The sequence below is a fragment of the Limulus polyphemus genome, unplaced genomic scaffold, assembly GCF_000517525.1.
Source record: "Limulus polyphemus unplaced genomic scaffold, Limulus_polyphemus-2.1.2 Scaffold893, whole genome shotgun sequence".
NCBI classification, from domain to species: Eukaryota; Metazoa; Arthropoda; class Merostomata; order Xiphosura; family Limulidae; genus Limulus; species Limulus polyphemus.
In genome coordinates, this window is record NW_013666503.1 from 43719 (window position 1) to 61444 (window position 17726).

A 17726-nucleotide genomic window follows, 5' to 3' on the forward strand; every position below is an offset into this window, starting at 1 on the left:
CATTATGCTTACAGATCGTTGTGTCTTATATATACAAGTTTCCTAGCGTAATGTGCTTCCTACACAAATTTCATTAAAGCACAACTTTTATAGAAGCACAACATAATTTGGAGTCTGTCTGACACTCAATGATAAGGCGAAATCACAACAAACACAAGATTTTACTCGTGCAGCAAATCAAAAACGTAATGTTGGAGAAGGAAAGAGGGAACAGTAATGTTTCCATGAGCTATATTGTAGTTTGTTTGTTTTTTAACGCAAGGGGTCAATTTAACCTCAATACCCTAGGATGGTTAAGATACTAAAAATAACTATGAGGGGTGAAATTCTTCGAAATCAGTATGACTTTTAGTGAATGGTATAAAGATTGGGATTCACATGTATTTTAATGTTTGATTTTGTTGAAGTGACAATAAACATATTAATGGGAAAAAGTAAAAAATTCTCGAAAGAAACGCCTATACGTGCGATAAATAACCTTAAAATTTATACAAAAATCATTTCAACATATTGTAATGTTTCGATCCACTAATCCACACATTACATATTATTTTTACGGACAACAGTCTCTTGCAGATTTAAGAACAAATAATGGTCATTCCCGGTTTTATTTCTACAATTTTTTTTTTCCTGGCTGGAAATATGCAATAAAAACTTGCATACTTCCAACGAAAATATGAAATAAATTCATAATTTTTTGAAAAATACAAAAACAACAAAGAAAATATTAACGTTTGATAAACAAGTTGAACATTAAATGTTAGTAAATATGGAACCCTTCATTAAGCTCACATATTAAACCTCCTGCCTTATAAGTGTTCCTTTGTTATTGTTCCACTTAAATACAGCTTCAACAACTGTTTCATGAGATCGGTATAATTCACTCATTCTAGGAAAACACAGGAATTTGTTGTAAGTTATCTCAGTTTGTTGGAAGATTACTGTATTGTAGAGTTTTACAATAACAACAAGAATGCTGGACGTGGCCAGTGGCTTGCATCCTGTTGCCTGTTTCCACAAAAGGAAAATATCACACCCAGGAAATTTCGGGGGCCATTGTCGCGTTATATCAATGATTATCAACTCTTACTATTCGATTGCAGTAGTGCAAGCGTTGGCGGCGGGTGCTTTTGACAAACTGCTTTCCATCTAGTTTATCTGTTCCAAATCAGTGATGGCTAACGTAGTTAGCTCTTGTGTTGCTTTGCGCGAATATCGTGAAACAAATATACAACTATAAGGTATCACCCCGTTGTTCTGATTTATTTTAAAATCTTAATCTTTGAAATAGGAAAAACTAAGTCAATGAAATGACACTGTCCTTCTGTGAACTCGATCAATAGACTATGATGAAGCGCGCTTCCTGGCTGCTGTTTCGAACGGAAGATGTTGAAGCGGCGAAAGCTTTAAGGTACAGTTGGTGAACTTTATAAATAATAATTTCTTACTTTCCATTCCTATTTTCTTTATTTCATTTGAGTTACCACGGAGCGCATTGAAAGTCTCCGAGTTCTGGTTACATTCTGATGGAATTCAAATCAGCATTAGAGATCATGATCTTGCCAGAAATTTTATCCCTTTCAATTTTGAAAGACGGTTAAGAACAGCTTGTTCAGATTTTTACATATCATAAATTTGGCCAGTTAATACAAAAGTCTTAAACATCGTAACAGTGAATACCTAAGACAGAATGAACAGCAGTAGAAATGCTATCAGTCGTACTTTCGGTTGGGTGGCGCGTGTATTTCTGTACATATTATAAGTCTGGATTAACGGTAGAAATTTTCATGTATTGTAAACCTGAACAGCTAGTGCATATTATTTTGGCATTATGAGATGAGCTTCACATATTGTAAATTTTGACGGGAAAGACAGAGGTTGACCTAGGAGGATTGAGAGAGGGGTAAAATCCAAACACTTTTCCCAATGTCAGTCGTGGGAGGAGGGGTAATAATACATGCCAAATTTGGTTACAATGAGTCCACACACTAATGGCTTAGCCCTGGTTCTTTCACTCAATTCTGATGTTCTTAGTGGCTGATGATGAAGAAGTGGAACCTGCTTTTTTACTCAATCTTACTGTTCCTAGTGGCTGATGGTGAAGAAATGGACCAGTAATATAATACTTTGGTACAACTTGTTTAAGAAGAAAAATTAGACCGTCTTCTAATAAAAGTAACATATGATGAAAGATATCACCTTTTGATTCTGTACTAACTTCATAATCTGATGTGGCGAAAGAAAAAACTCTAAAGAAGAAATTACATTGTCCGTTCAAACTTGTTATAAAAACAAAACAATGTACGATATATACAAATTTCGGATGTGCAAGAATGTAATATGTAATAGTCATTCAACCTTACGATATATATATTCTGATGTTCTTAGTGGCTGATGATGAATAAATGAAACCTGGTTTTTTCACAAAATCCTACTGTTCCTAGTGGCTGATGGTAAAGAAATGGAATTGAGTGAAAGAACCAGGTTCCATTTTTTCACCATCAGCCACTAGGAACAGTAGGATTGAGTAAAAAAAACCAGGTTCCACTTCTTCATCATCAGCCACTAAGAACATCAGAATTGAGTGAAAGAACCAGGTTCCATTTTTTCACCATCAGCCACTAGGAACAGAAGGATTTTGTGAAAAAACCAGGTTCCACTTATTCATCATCAGCCACTAGGAAGAGTAGAATTGAGTGAAAGAACCAGGTTCCATTTCTTCACCATCAGCCACTAGGAACAGTAGGATGGAGTGAAAAAAACCAGGTTCCACTTATTCATCATCAGCCACTAGGAACAGTAGAATTAAGTAAAAAAAACAGGTTCCACTTATTCATCATCAGCCACTAGGAACAGTAGAGTTGAGCGAAAGAACCAGAGATGCTTATAAATTAATCTTGATAATACATTACAATGTGTTTATTTGTTTGTTTGAAGTTAAGCACAAAGCTACACAATAGACTATCTGTGCTCTGCTCACCACAAGTATCGAAACCCGGTTTCTCGCGTTGTTAGTCCTTAAACACACCGCTGTGCCACTGTGGGGGGGGGGGTCATTACATTGTGTTTGAAATTCAGTGATGTTATTTTTTTAATGCTAAAAAAGTCATTTAAACACATTGGACTAGTAGTTGTGACTTCTCTGGTCAGTAGTAGAAAAATAATTCCCTGAAGCCCAAATTTTCATCTTCAATTTTCTCAAGATATAAGCTACATATCCATATTATCTGTATCAGAGTGCTTCTTTTTTTCTTTTTTTTTTTGTCTCTGAGGCAATACCTGTTTTTCTGGAATATCAAAAGTTATTCCTTTAATGCTATATTTATATTCATGTTTAACTTGAGTGTGACCTAATAAGCTGTGTGCTCGGACTGCGAATCTCGGGATTCATCATTCGCAACTCGTTTGGTTCTAAAACGCGCTTCGCACTTTGCGGTCGCAGATGCGCTATAACGTGACGATCAAATCCCGCTATTCGATTAGAGTAGCTCAAGAACTGGAGGGGAAGTTAATGGCTAACTATGCGCGTATAGCCCATGCGTAGGTTTGCGCTAAATTCTGAAACAAACAAATAAAATAGTGTTCGCTTTCTCTCTCTAGCTCTCTCTTTGTTCAGTAATTTCCTAAAGCCTAATAATTTTTAAGAGGCTTGTTTGCACCGATGATGAAAATGATAGTGAAAATATTACACTGAGGAAGTTTATTGGGAATTATTACTTTTCTTACCTATGTTCGATGATACAATTAAGTAAGCCGTCACCATGGTGATGACCTATAGGGTTTTTTTTTTTCAATAATAACAAATATATTGTTTGACTTGTAATACATAATGTTTCATCTACAGTCCATAATGCATAACAAATCTCCAACGTGAAAACAAAAGCATAATAAGTAATTAATCACTTCTGCTAAGGAAACGAACATTGAAGAATGAATCAGCTCCTGTCTTTTAAAGTCACTGCTCTGTTGTTTGCTTTTTAGAGTTGGAAACGTTCCTTGAATTTGCAAGAAATATTTCTAGCATGACTGAGATAACAATATCATCATTAACCTCGATATATTATAACGTTATCACTGATCTTAGTAATACAGATATACATTCACATAACCAGATATTCTTCTAATAATAATAAACTGGTCAAACCATTAACGTTTAACAATGCATCTGATTCACTTCACGTACGTATGCAGTCACGTATAACCAAAGACCCATACACAAAGGAGGAGCATTACAGTTATAAATATTATTAAGGCCGATGGTTAAATATATTTTTTTTTCTTTAATAAGTTTGAACGAACAAAACTTCTTATTACATCATAACATTTCAGTTTTCGTTTTTTATTCACGATTACAAATACTTTGTTTTCTTTTATGTTGTGGAGATCATTCCAAACAACGCTGATGGAGAAAAGAAAAAATCCACCCACGTAAAGGACAAGTATTGCATCGCATGGCATGTTATTCTAGCGTGGGCGAGCAACAGAACTAATAGAACATGTTGTTCTGATTTTTCTGAAGAATATATATATTCTCACTAGAGTAGATGAATCGCTCCGGTCTTCAACACCCCACATTTTATTGATGTTGAATTGTTATCATTGTTCTTTTCGACACATGCTGCAAGGAAACATTAAGCTATTCCAAACCTTCGAGCAAGAATTAATAGTGTTATTTATTACAGCATTTAAGACTCTAACGTATAGGGTAAATGTCAGGCTTCGTGAAATAGATAGATGAAGGAAACTACTTCTATTTGTATGTCCTATCGAAGGCTTTTTAAATGATGTTATAACGGCACTATCAATGAAAACTTCATTCGAAAAGTTTCTGTAATGAATATTGTTGTAAATTTGGAAAATAAATCGAATTTTTCTATCTCAGAAAACTTTTATCTCATAACTTGCTGTTCTCGGCGTTTTATAAGTAGCGACTACAAAGCACTGATATTGCACTGAATTAACAAACAATGGCTTCTAATCACAATGATGTTTAATGTAGAAAACAAACATGTTTATACAAACCAAAGTATTGTCGAAACACAAAGGTTTTTCACAATACACATAATTTATCCCTACAGATCGTTATTTGTTAATTTACTACTGTATTAGTATAAGGTGTTCCCGACACAGGTACTGATATTTGTTAGTCTTGACACATAACAACAGTTCTTAAGTAAATGTTTTTGATTTTACTCGATGTTTGACAACAGATTATAAAATGGTGGTATTTACTGATATTATTAACTGAAAACAATCACTTGTAAATATGTAGTTAATTCTCTCTTTACTTGCTGATGAAGTAGTGACAATTATTGTTCTCAGCACTTGACATCAGATCGCAAATAACCGGTATTTTCTTTTCTTGGTTGTTTGGGACAGTTCTCATACAACGACATTTACTGTTCTCGGCACTTGACACCAGTCCTTTAAAAAGTGGTAGCCTTAAGTGTTCTTGACACTTAGAAACAATTGTTAGAACTAGATTACTGCTCGAAGTTCTTGAAGATAAAATATTGAGGTTATAACATTCACTGTTCTTAATAACTGACAAAGCTCCTATTGAACTAATTTAGTGAACTCAATGATTTATGACAAATTTGTGTACCAGTGGCACATACACTACTTTATATATTCTAAATCACTTCTTTTAAAACTAATATTTTCCATTCTCGGTACTTGACAATAATGATATTTACTAGTCATAAGCGTTTTAACGTATTATTTATACTATTTACTGAATATGTCTTTCCGATTTTAAGCTTACACAATAGGAATATATGACAAAGAATTATTAATAGTAAAATCATTTTCTTTCTCTAACATCAAAACATTTTCAGAGGTTAATATTCTATGTTTTTCTCCTCCAGCTGACACCAGGATAGTCTGCATAGCTATGTTTTCCAGCAAAATTGATCAAATTAAAGCCAAACTTCTTCTCCTTGTGGGTAAATTGATCCGAACTAAAGATCCATCTTCAGACTTATTGGAGCCGGCATCAGACAACAAACTTAAGGTACAGTTCGTCTCCTCGTGCATATTCCCAAATATCCACAGAGACCTGCATATTCAAAGTATAGATATGTTGTCAAGCCATTTGACGCTAAAGTACATGCATAAGTAATATAAAATATTATTTGAAAACTCAATGATAAATGCAAAATCTCACGAACAGTTCAGTTATTAAATATTCTGGGTTGTACAGGGTACATTAAAGTTTATTTTAAAGTTAATAATAATTGTTACTATTATTTCAGTCCAACAAAAATTAGATGTCAGGTGAGAATCCATCATTTGGTCATCAGAATCCAACATTATAAGCCGCATTTAAGGCATAACTATTAATACCTTCCTCTTTCTTGGCTCCACTAACGAACATCATATGAAAACGAACACTCGGTAATGGCTCCAACAAAGTACATCTCATCAAGGCTAACACTCGGTATTCCATTAATCTTGGTTTCGACAGCAGATATAACCATATTTTCTGTTCTCTTGATTCTGACAGCATCCATAACACCAAAAATAACACTTTCTTGTGTTTTTTTTTGTGTTTCAACAGAAGCCATAACACCAAACATAACACTTTATTCTGTTCTTTTGGGTCCGACAGCGGACAACATACTAACAATAATACCTTGTCTTCTGTTTTCTTGGTTCAGGCAGCAGATATTTCACTAAGAGCAACACTGTCTTCTGCTTTGTTGGTTCTAACAATAACTAACACACTAAAATTAACACTCCTCATGTCATCCACTCTTCTGATTTCGTATCAGACACCACACCAAAGCGACATTCAATCTTTCGTTCAGTAGGCTTAAGTAGCACACGCCATATTCAAAGAAAAACTTTATATCCAGCTCTCTTGATTTCAGCAGCGGAAAACAGTTAGAGTAAAACTTAATTTTCGGCTCACTAGCAAATACTGCTTAAAATGTAAAAAAAATCGCCATTTTTCTTCGTTTTGACAAAAGAGCATAATACAAGAAAAACTGAGTCTGTCTCATCAACTCATAAACAAGGATGGAGCTCCAGATGAAAAGTGTGTAGCTATTTAGCAGTTCTCTTTTTAGCTCTTTAAGTTATCTTTTGTCAAGCTTAAGAACATAGTGATGACGCGGAAGCTATTGGTCATCTTCATTACTCTCAGGTATACAGATATTTCAGTTCTAATGCTTTGTTAGATATTATTTAAGCAGTTCATGCAACAAATAGTTTTATGTCATACTAAAAATAGCAATTGAAAATTGAACCAAAACCGAATTAATAGACTTGAATATTTGAATCTTCCTTCAGAAATGTTTGACTACATTGGACCTGATCTCCCTAGGAGTAGGAAGCTGCGTGGGAACTGGAATGTATCTAGTCTCGGGAATGGTGGCCAGGAATGTTGCTGGGCCAGGGGTCGTTCTTTCCTTCCTAATTGCCGCTGTGGCATCTCTCTTCTCAGGTTTGAAACCAGAATTTTGTTTAACTAATCAAACATCTATTTCTAGAATATATATATAAATATATACGTTATTATGATATTCCTCTAAGATTAACTGAACTTTAAATTAATCAGTGTATCTCTGATAGGTAAACATAAAAAGTATTAAAACTTCAATCTTAATTTGCTTGGATAAAAACAAGTGTAAAGTTGTAATTGGCATTAAATGGTTTTTCTTATTCTATAATTAAAAATTCAGGTACTATATCGTATTTCACTGTCTTGTAAAGAGAAGGATGAGAAGTACAGCTAATTCTAAAGATGATATTTAAAGCTAACGTGCAGGCGAAGAATAAAGCTAAGGTTAAAAGTGGCGGAAAATCTAATGTTAATGTAAAAATTAAAGCTTATTCTTGGGTCAGAAGAGTAAAGTTATTACTGAAGATAAAACATAAAGCATAATTGAAGATACAAATAAGCTTTGTGTTGAAGACGACGAACAAAGCTAGTGGCGATGGTGAAGAACAAAAAATAATAATAATAAAGCTCGCTCTGGGGATGAGAGTAAAATTTGTATTGAAAATCAAAATTAAAGATAATGTTGACGATGAATAATAACGATAATGTTGAAGGTAAAGAGTAAGGCTAAGAACTTAAGAATGAAAGTAATGAAGAATGTATAACTATATGTTAACGACGCTATATTTGCTACATCCATTGTCAACGAGTTCTTTCGCCCAATACCCGGACTCATCAGGGCAGCTGGTATACAAGAGACACACAGCAGTGGTATTTCTACTATCAAACTGCACGAGCAGCAGGTGTAATGGAGTCAACTAGATTATATTTATGAAGTGTAATTTTTAATGACTCATGGTAAAATCAGTATTTAGGTAAGATTAATTACATAATATTGATGATAAAGGATAAAGATGATGTAGAAGATGAAGAGCGAGACTAATGAGATGATGAAGAATGTTTGCCCGATCTCAGTAATTGTTTTTCATTTTTCAAATCATTATTTCCCATTTTCTCCTAAACAGCATGTTTCCCTAAACAGCATGTTGCCCTAAACAGCATGTTTCCCTAAACATCATGTTGCCCTTCTCTTCTTCTTCTATATTTTACTTCAGTTCATACCGCATTTCATCTGAAAGTTTAGTTTTCATTCTCTTTTCCACGTTCTTTCTAACTCGAGTTTTGTTTTATTGACTAAACAATCTATTTATAACTTTGTCTTTTTTTTTTCGTATAAATGGAAAAGTATTTTTTCTCTTGTTGATCTCTCACTTCTTAAATTTGACTGTTGAAGTTTCTCTTTCTGTTTTTGAGAGCATGGTGAGCTAACTTATCCGTTGTTATTTTCTTTCGAAGATGAATGGATAATACATTAAAAATCCACTACGTAGAATATACATATCTTAAACAACATATTGAAAATTTCCATGAATTTCCTGATGTCTGTAAACCATGTTTATTAGGTTCCACGCCTATGTTCCGAAGAATGCTTCCATTACTCGTGGGATTTACAAGCCGTGCACATGAGGCCTTAAACTTAGTAAAACAGTATATAAAAAATGGTTCTCTGAGTCCCAGACAACCGTGTGCTGATATCGATCAAGGTGATGTCCTTGGATCGAGACATGGTCTTTCGCCAAACAAAATCGACACATCAGTTTGAATCAGACAGTTCGTTTTTGTTTTTATTTTTATTTTCCTATTTTCTTTTTATCTCCAAACAAATTATAAGTTTCGACATATACATACTCAAATCTGGAATCAATAGCTTTTTTTCTAATGGCCGACAGTTTATTTATTAGGTGCATATAAAAATATAATCAGAAGGACTGGCTGTATACATTTTACGGCCATTTCCCTTAGCTTAAGAAGGTATGTAACGCAGCGTAATAAGAAACTATTGACTGTTTTAAAGAAAGTATGTTCAAATTTGTTTTTATACCTCTGAGTTATATGTACCTCGTGGGGTGAACATTTAAAGAGTGGTACAAAATACGTGTTGAAACAATGAATTTAAAATAAACTACTCGCTTCTAACTAGTGTAGTAACAAAAGCTTAGTCCTAGCATATAAATTTGGTCTACCTGACAATAAACTTTTCCTATAAATGAGTTTAAATTAATTTAAAATAAGTAAATTACTTCGATATATACTTCGATTTAAAACAAATACTCTGCGTGTTTTAACAGAAAATCTTTATTTTTAAGAAATTCTATAGAAACTTTGAAGTGCTATTAGTGTAATAACAAAGAACTCAAGCCTAACATTTTAACTTAAACTACCTATCATCACCTTGTCGCATAAATAATGTGTTTAAAGAATAACCTTTGTAACTAGCAGTTCATGAACGTTTGATTTTTTATGATTTTTATAGGTGTCTGTTACGCTGAATTTGGTGTTCGAGTCCCTCATACCACCGGGTCTGCCTACATGTACAGCTACGTCACCGTTGGAGAATTTATTGCTTTCGTCATTGGTTGGAATATGATATCAGAATATATGATTGGAACAGCTGCTGGTGCATGCGCAATTAGTGCATGTATAGACGCTATGAGTGGTGGTTGTATTAGCGAAGCTGTACGAAATAATTTAGGCACAATTATAGGTAACAAGAGATACTCATAAAACTGAGTCCATAAAACAAGAAGTTTTAATATGTTATCAGTTTGCTATGTTTTAGCCATAAATGCTTATATATATATATATATATATATGCATGATGATAACTAACAACAATAAGATGTACATGTCTTATATTTTTTCTGGATACTCCAAACAAACGCTTAGAAATATTTAAATAATAATTGTGTCATTATGACTCTGGGCCCTCTAGTTTCAGGCATTGTTACATAATAGAAATCACGCGTAATATATTTAGAAATATGATAGTTCTGACTTTTAAACTAACCCTTCTTTAACTTTATTTCTGCAACATTTAAAATTTATATTTTACCTCCATGATTTAATTTTTGCAACAGTTCAAAGTTGGCCTCTATAAACCTGTACATTACGTTTGGGACATTTTATTTATTTATTTTTGTTTTGCTGACCACCAAAATAAATTTATCACAGCATTAATATCGTACTGTTTGACTGCAATATCTTCGAAGTTGGCCTTCCTAAAATGTTGACTCGAGTTTCCCATGGGAATACAGAGTGATCATTTTAAAACATAGTGTGTGATTAGCTGAAGCTAGAGAATGGTGTTTTCTTTGTACACTTGGCATTTTTTGTTTTTATACCTCGCATAGCCTTATTCTGGTTTCCATAGAGTAAATATCAAGGAAGTCGAGCGTTAGTAAGATAAGTAGAAATTTATTTCAATTGTGTTTTGTTCTTGTGTTTCGATTTTATCTTCAGTCCAGTGACAGTTAGATGATTGTCTAAATTTGTAACTTTGTCCAGGCAGTCGGTCAGAACATAACTAATTAAAGAGGAGCTTCTTTAGATAAAAACTGTTTGTTTTTGTCCAGAATGTTCAGCATATATGCTATATTTTGTACACGTCCTTTACCCTGTCCAGCGATACTGTGAGAGTGTTCCTTTTAAGTATCTTGCTTCCTTACTCAGTACCTTTCTGACTGACTAAAACTTGTGCTCCTGTGGCTACCATAGTTCCAACTGTCGACACTTTTACATACAAGAATGTCATAGAGTAAACTAGAACAACATTTTGATGGTAAGCCAAGTTTTTGATTGTGTAAGTAAGTATTGATTTGTCTTCTTGTCACAGATTTTGCTGGTTTCCTTTATTTATCCACCCAATTTGTCTCTGCAACGTAGATAAAATATGATAGTCCTTGACAGATGCTCCCAACAAAAGATTAGACGTTGTCTGAATACCTGAAGAAGCTGAAAGTGGCAAAGAGAAGTCAGATGCAATGCATTCTCCAACTTTGTGTTAGACTTTCATTGGTTTTATTATCTGCCTGTACAGTAATGGCCTGTAAGCAGGGACCTTTCTAGCTTTCTAACTGCGCCTTTCATGGCTCTAAAAAAAACTGTGTATAATTCGAAACATCGAAGTTGGGTAGAACTCCACAAGATTAGCCCACCTGAGGATGTTTTTCAAAGTGCCAATGTTGTCATTCTCTAGTACATGGGGTGTATTGGATAGGATGGATAGCGGGTTGTGGGAAAGCAGACAGAGATATGACTTTATGTTTAGTTGAAGGTGATTAAAGAAGAGTCGTGGTAGGATTTAGCACACATACACACACACACCGCTTTCAAAGAGAAAAGCTTGGTAAGGGAGCAGAGTTTTGTTTGGGCCAACTCTAAACCTTAGTGAAATAAATCAAGTGGATATGCATTATGGTTATTAACTAGCTTTGGAACATCCAGTGACTTTGGTTACTAGGACCAGAGTACCAAAGCTATTTTCTGTTTATTTTAAGATAGCAACACATTTTGTTCTTATACAAAACCTTGTTTTGCTACCAAAGAATGGAAAACACATGTTAACAGAACCAAACCAATGATGATGGAGCATCAGTACTAAATAAAGGAGGAAGTGAGTTGGCTCATATCACTGAAAAGAAGCAAATCGGCCACCCCACCTTAAAGCCTGCTTTCTAATGTGTTTCAAGCAGGTGGTAGTCTGAATACTGAGTCAGAACACACAGAATTTATTCCTCAGCCTCGGTGGAATTAGTCTGGTGCTATGGAACATCTCAATCAAGACATGCTAAGTGACTGAGACATAATAACTTGACATCTTTAATAAGGAAAAACCAGTAACTACATTCTGAGATAGTGACAGGTAATCATTTGCCGAGAAACAAAAACAGGTATTGCAACAATAAGCTATAAGTCTAACTGATGTAGTTCTGTCTTAAAAGCAGGAAAACCAATAGATTAATTAGCAAACAGTTGATAAATTATAACCTGGACTAGGTGAAATTTCCAGTACATCATGTTATATGGATACCTTCAAAGATATGACCTCTATTTCAGAAGAATCCTCATTTAGGTTCTAAGCCAACAAATGACCTGCAGAATACCTATTTTCACTAGTGGAAGTTTAGGGCACCACAGCCGGATTGTCTATATACAGTGTGTACATAGAATTTGCTACATTCCGAGGTGGATGCCTGAGACCAAACTAAAAAGTAAAGAGTCAAAAATAAGCAAAGGCATATTTCTCCAACCCTGCTCATGACTAATAGCTCCTGAGCTGGTATAACCAGCAACTCGGAAAGGAGGCATAGCTTGTCTACCTTCGTGGATCAATTGATTCGTTTAACCACAACATCCTCAAACCAAGTTAAGTGTATTTTATAATGGGGTTGCTAATTTTTTTACCTCACTATGTATTATATTCTTCCAGATAAGCTTTCATTTATGTCAATAAACATCGGCTTTACTATTGGAAAAGGAGAGAGGCTTGAGAATATTGGAGAGATAAGTATTGCTCTCAACTAGTGTACTTTGTCTACGTGAATGTAAATGGTGACTATGGACCTTTTTTTTAAGCTTGTGTAATTGAAATGAACATAATACTGTCGAATATAAGTTTGATGTTTGGAACAAGTACAGTGTGCTCTGTAATCTTGAAAAATGTTGTTGTCTCTATTGACTAAAGTCTATGTAATCGTTCAAAGAGACAGGAAAAGTGAGTATACCTTTCAGTCATTGAGGCCTATTTTAAATAAAGCACTGATGCTTTATTTAAGGACAGATTTGAAAATCCTATTAGATCTTTATGCTACTGTTAAAGGCATAGGAGCAGATCCATTTCATCACGTAAGATAGTGTAGAACATGTAGTCGTGTAAGTAGGCCAAGTGCTGAAGTGAACTAAACATCAATACTGCACAATAAAGAAAGAACAGTTGACTGTTTTTCACCTGAATGAGCATTTATGTCAGAGTGGACCATGCTTTCCATAAAATGGTTTACTAATTACAAACACTCAGAAACCACAATAACATGATGGATTACAGCTCTGCAAATTCCAGCTTGCTCGAGTAATATGCATTGCTCTCATGACAGCCTGTAAGAGTATATCTATTCAGCCATTGTCCAGATACCTGTCACCTTAGCAAGAAATAAGATGCCATGATGACATGTTTACTAACATGGCTGGACACAGTGGAAGTGCAAATAAAGTCCAAAGTAAATGTCAATGGAACTCTGAGCAGAACTCGCCAGGATACTAGAACTAAAGAGCAAAATGGCGACTGACCACTGAAACTCACATGATTTGGCACTATACAAACAGCTGGAAATATATATTGAATATATTGAATATCTTTTGTAACATAGAAAACATTTTAGAACTACTCTGGAATGCACATGATTAGAAATCCAAAAATGACCTCCTGGGGTACTAATTTGTGGCTTACCAAAGATAGTTCTGAACGCTATTTTCACATACATTTGATTAGACATGGACTGATTAAGAGAAACGTGAAAAAACATGGGCAGTCAGGGGTAATTTTAATTGTACAACGAGAAAAGTACACACGACAACTGGTGAATGATAAAATATATTTATTGTTTAATATAAAACATTTTATATCAGCTAAGCTGAACTAATTGTCCGACTAATTAATTTCTCTCTATAAACTATGTATTTGAAAAGTAGATGTATTAATGTGTTTCAGGTTGTAATATAGCAAATGGTGTTTCTTTGATGTTTAAAGGAAAAACATTGATTATTTTTATTATTTATGCAATATTTCAATAATGCCTCGAAAATAGTAAATGTGACATTTGTTAAGTAAGTGATTTCCTACACACTTTAATTACTCAAGAATCTTGATAACTTTAAGTAGTTTTAATGTGTCACTGTTCTTCCAGATCACACTCCAGACATAGTGGCAGCGTTCTTAACTATTTTGATGACAATGCTCCTAGTGGCAGGTGTTAAAAAATCTCTTTTGTTTAATAATATCTTGAACACCTTGAATCTAGCAGTATGGGTGTTCATTATGGGAGCAGGGCTGTTCTACGTCGACATAAATAACTGGGCCAGTCACGGTGGTTTTCTACCATACGGCTGGTCAGGGGTGAGTATGTTTTTATTGTTACCACTATTTTTAACTCAGTCAGTTACTTTGCCGTTTCAGTACTGTGTACTTGATTAAGATGTTCTCAAAAGAACACGTGTTTAACGGTATAAAGCAAAGTAGGAATAAATTTATAACGTGTTTAAAAATTCGTTATTGATTTATTTCCCAAACACAAGCTCCCCAGTGGCACAGTGATATGTCTGCGGACTTACAACGCTAGAAACCGGGTTTCGATACCTGTGGTGGGTAGAACACAGACAGCTCATTGTATAGTTTTGTATTTAAACAACAACACAATACAAATTCTGGGGGTTTTGGATTATTTTCAATTCAAAAGGAACCAAAATCATCTTAATATAGTAAAAATGTGATTTTCAATTATAAAACGTTTAAAATTAGACTATGAACGTTAATAGTTTACTACTGAGCTAACGGTTTGGCACTCTAAAATGAAAAGTAAATTGTGCACGGTAATGTATCTAAATCGTTGATCAATTATTCATTCCAGGTGTTATCCGGAGCGGCTACTTGTTTCTACGCGTTCATTGGATTCGACATCATTGCAACCACAGGAGAAGAGGCTAAAAACCCCAAACGGTCAATTCCTATGGCTATCATCATCAGTTTAATTATCGTGCTGACAGCTTATATAACATCCAGCATGATAGTAAGTTAACTAACTCTCCATTGTTCTAATTGTAATAAAGTTTAACCATCAGACTAAAGTCTCAGGTGTAAGCTACGATAAGCATTTACTTGTGATTTGTAAAAATTAACAATCATTCTTGTTTAACGTGATAAAAAAACCACTAGACTCAGCAATGAATCTGACAGTAATTTGGAAATTTTAATCTTAAAAGAAAATGATAAATAAACCCACGTAAACCAATGTTTTGTAATGTGTTCAACACATCTTCTAATTTAATGGTCGAATTGTTGAAAAACGTTACCCTTTTTATTGAAAGGATTTCTTGTTAAAATGATATGATTATGACATAACATTCTAATAATATTTAATTATAAAATGTATTTCACAATAAATCACATAATATGATGTCATTCGCTACAGAATCAAAAGTTAATTAAACAGGAAATAAAATAGAATAGACTGATAGCATCAAGAAGTGGAAATTAACTTCCGCGAACCCTCGGCAGAATAAAACCAAAACCTAATTAAGAAAATGTATTACAGATTCATAATAATCCGTTCTAAAATATTAACGACAGTTTTAAACTTAAAATATGTTTAGATAAAGATACGTAGATACCTTTGAAAGCCTGTGTCGTATATAGAGGTTCTGAACAAAAGGAAGCACGTGGTGAAAGCAACTTGATAACGTGTGGTTCCAGTTTTGTTTATTAGAACTGTGTCAATTCTTTATAGTAGGAAAACTGCCAGTTCTTGAAGGATGTAATGAGAAATCATATTCCATTCCTTGAGGTCACAATTTTACATAAGGCACGGGGATCTCGTTCACTCGCCATGATCTTCCAACCACTCTTACATTAACTTCATAACACATGATCTAATAGACATGCTGTAAATAACAAATGACGTTGTTCTTCTCGTAAAGCCAAGAAATTTGTGTCTGGAAGCACCTTACGCTAATATAATAATAAATTAACAAACAACGATTTATAAACACAATAAAACCGCTTCATTATGCTTACAAATAGTTGTTTGTCAATCTACAATTAAAGCCAAGAAAGTTTTACAATTTGGATCCCTAAACCACCGATGAATCGGGTTTACATCTCTTTGAAAATCAGTAAATTATACTTTTTTGTATTGTTTGACAACCAACGTCGAATAATAGAATAAGCATATCTTTAACAAGGTGATACAATATTTTTCCAACCACTGTATGTGGTTTATAACTCTGTGGTTGTAAAGCTGCATGTGTTCGCTAAAGCAGTGTCTGGTTCAATAACGTTGTAATAAGTTAGCTAATGTTAGACACGCTGAGGAAATGGGCAACTTTTCCTGAGGGAACATAATCTACATTGTTTGCTGTTTATTGACCAGGCTCTTCAACAATGATAACGAGAGAACCTTAAACACATTATAGTGTTTATATGCTTATATAATTTAATATTATGTGAGAGGATGCAAAAGCATGGAAACAATCCAGAAAAACTAGTATTGTTGTAGCTGTAGGCTTATCCATAACTGTGTTTTATTTGTTTGTTTTACTTTATTACGAGTTTGATTATATTTAACTTCCTGCGTTTTGCGCTATATTTGAGCAACTGAAATGTTTCTCGTTGTTGTTGTTGTTTACTGTATCTCTGGATGTGAATTATAGAAAGTTTAACGCAAGAAATTATAATAAATTTACGTGATTACCATAGTTTACGTCTCTCCATTTGAGTGAACTTTGTTGTAAGAACAAGGCCACATCCGCAGCCAGTGGGCGCCATAATAGCACTGGGGGACTTAAGAGACATTATATATTTTATAGTGCACTTATGAGGATAAAAGTTATATTTATACATTTATTATGGGCATTGGTTTAGTTTTGTGGAGCTAAAAAGCAATACTTACATTTATAGTAGACTTTGCAGTGGGAATAAGAAGGATAAACTTGCAATTATTATCGATTTTTCAGTAGCTAAATGAGTACAGTCATTATGAGTACAGAAACAACTACAACTTTTTTCTACATTTCTAGATTACCCTCGTTGTTCCTTACGACCAAATCAACCCTGAATCAGCCCTCATCGAAATATTTCAACAGAAGGGAGCCCAAAAGGCTAAGTTCATCGTAGCCATTGGGGCGCTTGCTGGGTTGATAGTGAGCATGTTCGGTTCCATGTTTCCCATGCCTCGGGTAGTATATGCCATGGCTAAAGATGGACTTATATTTAGGTCAGTCTAATTTATTTGTTTCAACTTTGTGTTTTCAAATGTAGTGTTGGCACGTGCTGCTACGTAACTTGTTGTCTCCAGCTTCAGTAGTGAAGAAATACCTGAGATTAATAGTTTTACTTGTTTTTTGTGACTTTGTTTTTGTTTTCATTGAAATTTTAATAATATAAAGGAAGCTGTGGAGAAATATGAGAAAAATTTTCGAACTGACTTAACATTTCACTACATTCATAGTATTACGACAGCGGTAGTCACGTGACGCTAGTAACACGTCATGATATTCTCGAAGGTTCGTGAATGCTCGAGTGTTTACTAGATGTACGGTATTCTTGTGTATAAGACCGCCAAGAAGTGACGGCAACAATGGAATTGAATTTCAGACAGACATAGAGACGGAC

The 17726-nt window shown here is 34.2% G+C and overlaps 1 protein-coding gene across 2 annotated transcripts in view; it reads left to right on the forward strand.

Annotated features, from left to right (window-relative positions):
- Nucleotides 1-17726, forward strand: part of LOC106461079 (probable cationic amino acid transporter) — a 47737-nt gene that overhangs the window by 23500 nt on the left and 6511 nt on the right. For both annotated transcript variants that reach the window (XM_022387931.1, XM_022387930.1), the window contains exons 2-7: nt 5868-6013; nt 7294-7447; nt 9819-10049; nt 14248-14456; nt 14968-15126; nt 17132-17328. In XM_022387931.1, the coding sequence (XP_022243639.1) occupies nt 5894-6013; nt 7294-7447; nt 9819-10049; nt 14248-14456; nt 14968-15126; nt 17132-17328 (1070 nt within the window). In that variant the 5' untranslated portion in view covers nt 5868-5893. The remainder of the gene's footprint in view (nt 1-5867; nt 6014-7293; nt 7448-9818; nt 10050-14247; nt 14457-14967; nt 15127-17131; nt 17329-17726) is intronic.